Source organism: Acyrthosiphon pisum, chromosome X (assembly GCF_005508785.2).
Source record: "Acyrthosiphon pisum isolate AL4f chromosome X, pea_aphid_22Mar2018_4r6ur, whole genome shotgun sequence".
NCBI classification, from domain to species: domain Eukaryota; kingdom Metazoa; phylum Arthropoda; class Insecta; order Hemiptera; family Aphididae; genus Acyrthosiphon; species Acyrthosiphon pisum.
In genome coordinates, this window is record NC_042493.1 from 99,511,243 (window position 1) to 99,514,392 (window position 3,150).

Genomic DNA, 3,150 nt, shown 5'->3' on the forward strand with positions numbered 1-3,150 from the left:
GTAAAAATGGATCAGAAAACGACATATTAGTGGGAGCACAAGCGAGAAAGCGTGCAATTGATAAAAAAAAAAAAGAAGTGATTTTACTTAGTAAAATACCGAGGTTAAATAATTTTTTGAAACAAATAAATAACATTACCCCTAGTCGTGTTGAAGATAATAAACTAGAAACTTCAAATGATATAACTATTACTAATAATTGTTCTACTACTTCTACTTCTATTCAATGTACTGCGTCTTCTTCAGATCAATCAGTTGTTGATATAAATGAGGAATCAGAAAAATCTGAGCTAAATGTCATTCCTAATCCTCTTATTACGCAGAATAATACAAATAATTTTAAAGATCCAGCAGATTGGATAAATAGTAATATGTGTCATAATTATATTGCAAAATTTGGATATGATCAGAACATTGATGCAGATTTTACCTCATCAAAACGAACTTATTCTGATTATGATCGTTATTGTAGTAAATCAATCTTTACGAAAAATCGAAAAAACGGAGAAAATGTTTCACGGAAATGGCTTGTTTATTCAATTTCAAAATTTGTATTATTTTGTGCTCCATGCAAATTATTTGGATGCAGTACTCAACTGGGAGATGGTGGATTTAATGATTGGAAAAATGGACATTAAGTTATTTCCAGGCACGAAAATTCTTTGGCACATAAAAATAATATATTAAGTTTTATTACATTACAAAGTGATGTAGGTATAATTGACACTCAATTGGCAACACAAGTGACTGATGAAATTAATTACTGGAAAGCTGTTCTTCATCGGTTGTTGAAGTAATTAAATTTCTTGGTGCAAAATGTTTATCATTCAGAGGTGATAATGAACAATTTAACAAAATTAACAATGGGAACTTTTTGGGAACGTTAGAGTTACTTGCTAAATTTGACCCTTTTATTGCTCAACATGTAGACAAATATGGGAATAGAGGGAAAGGAACTCCGTCTTATTTATCATCCACAATCTATGAAGAACTTTTACTTTTGATGAAGAATGATATAATTAAAATTATATTAAAATAATTAAAAGCAGCCAAGTATTATTCTTTAATTGTTGATTCTACATCTGATATAGCAAACGTCGATCAACTTGTTATTGCATTAAGATATGTTTTACCTAGTGGTGTACCTGCAGAAAGATTTTTAATATTCATTCCAAACAGTGGTCATAAATCTGAAGAAATGAGCAATGTTGTAATGGATTTTCTTAATTCACACAATATACCAATTGAAAATTGTCGTGGCCAGAGCTACGACAATGCGAGGAATATGTCAGGTCAGTATTCTGGATTGCAGTCAAGAATTAAAAGTTTTAATTCATTTGCAGAGTATGTACCATGTTCTGCACATTCTCTTAACTTGGTGGGAACGTGTGAAGCAGAAAGTTGTAATTCTGCTACTTCATTTTTTATGCTTCTCCAGGAACTATACAATTTTTTTTCTAGTTCTACTGCACGTTGGGACATTTTAAAAACATATTTGAAGAAAAATCTTAGTGTAAAAAATTTATCAGTAACTCGCTGGAGTGCTCGTTTTGATGCTTGCCATGCTTTATTTAATTCTTATGCATTTATAATTGAAGCTTTGCATAGTATAGTTGATAATCAGAAAGAAAAAGCTGTATATAAAGTAGAAGCTAATGGGTTGCTTGCAAGATTAAAAACTTTAGAAACTGGTTTAATGATATGCATATGGAATTCAATATTAAACAGGTATTTTAATCTATAAATTAATTATTTTTAAATAATAAATTATGCTTTCATTTAATTTATTTTATTAGGGTCAGCTTAATAGATAAATAAATCAATATAAAGTTTAATATGATTTTAGTTTTAATGCTACAAATAAAAAATTACAATCAACTGACATTGATCTTCATACAGTATCAGAACTATATAATGGCCTTGAAAATTACTTGGTACAGATCAGAGATGATTTTGATGTTTTTGAAAATAAGGCTGTAGAAATTACTGGTTGTTCGGAGTATGCCAAAGATTCCAAGAGAAAAAAAAGAGAAAGGTATGTTTAACTTATTAATTTTAAAATACACATAAAATATTTTGAAAAAAGTCATAAACATTAACGACATTAAAAACTATTTTTTTTTTAGGCTATGGCTGATGAATCAAGATCTCAACCTCTCACAGAAATCACAGGGAAAATAGATTTTATTAGAAATGTATATTATGTGATCATTGATACTCTTAAATGTCAACTTAGTTCAAGAAGACAAGCTTATGAAAAAATATCAGATATTTATGGGTGTATACCCACTTTGTATAAAACACCGAGTTCTATTGTTATAAGGAACACATGTGAAACTTTGGCAAAATATTTTATTGATGATGTTGAAAACTCAAGCTTACTTATAGATGAGTGTATTCTTTTTTCAAAATTAATTTCCACGGATAAAAATGTAAAATCTGTTCTCTCTATGTATAAACTTATCAAGACCAAAGAATTAGAGTGTATGTTTCCAAATTTAGAAATAGTTATGCGTATGTACCTTAGTACAGCAGTTTCAAACTGCTCAGGCGAAAGAGCTTTTTCTGTACTTAAAAGAGTAAAATCCTACTTGAGGTCAACCATGAAGGAGGAAAGACTGAATGCATTAGAAATATTTAGCATTGAAGCAGAATTGGTTGAAAAATTAGATTTTAATGATACTATTAACACATTTGCCCATCAAAAAGCAAGAAAAAGAAAAGTATAAAATAATGGTTTGTTATTTTTTGTAATATGATTATTTTATATTTTTATATATCTAAAATATATTTTGTTTAATTTTAATTTTATGTTTTTACTTGTTTTCACATAGGTATTATATACATGTACATATTGATGTGGCTAATAAACCTAAAATAAAGTTTTATTATTTATTCAAGTATCGAGTAGAGAAATGTGTACAATATTTTTTTTTAATTGGGGGCACCAAATTTTTTACAGCCTATGGGCACTATAGATCTTAATCCGGGACTGAATGCTGTGTGTTTATTTTTATTTTAAATTTTAGATTCTGAGTGAAACAATGAATGTATTGATTTTACAATGCTGTGTGTTTATTTTTATTTTAAATTTTAGATTCTGAGTCGAACGATGAATGTATTGATTTTTAAGTGCTTGGATTTTCTTCA

The 3,150-nt window shown here is 28.4% G+C and overlaps 1 protein-coding gene across 1 annotated transcript in view; it reads left to right on the forward strand.

The window, feature by feature from the left end:
* The first annotated feature begins 863 nt into the window (after window positions 1–863).
* The window catches only part of LOC100163499 (zinc finger MYM-type protein 1-like), a 3,445-nt gene continuing 1,158 nt past the window's right edge, over window positions 864–3,150 (forward strand). The window contains exons 1-4 of the mRNA XM_008181861.1: window positions 864–882; window positions 1,050–1,691; window positions 1,900–2,039; window positions 2,127–2,723. Of these exons, the coding sequence (XP_008180083.1) occupies window positions 864–882; window positions 1,050–1,691; window positions 1,900–2,039; window positions 2,127–2,723 (1,398 nt within the window). The remainder of the gene's footprint in view (window positions 883–1,049; window positions 1,692–1,899; window positions 2,040–2,126; window positions 2,724–3,150) is intronic.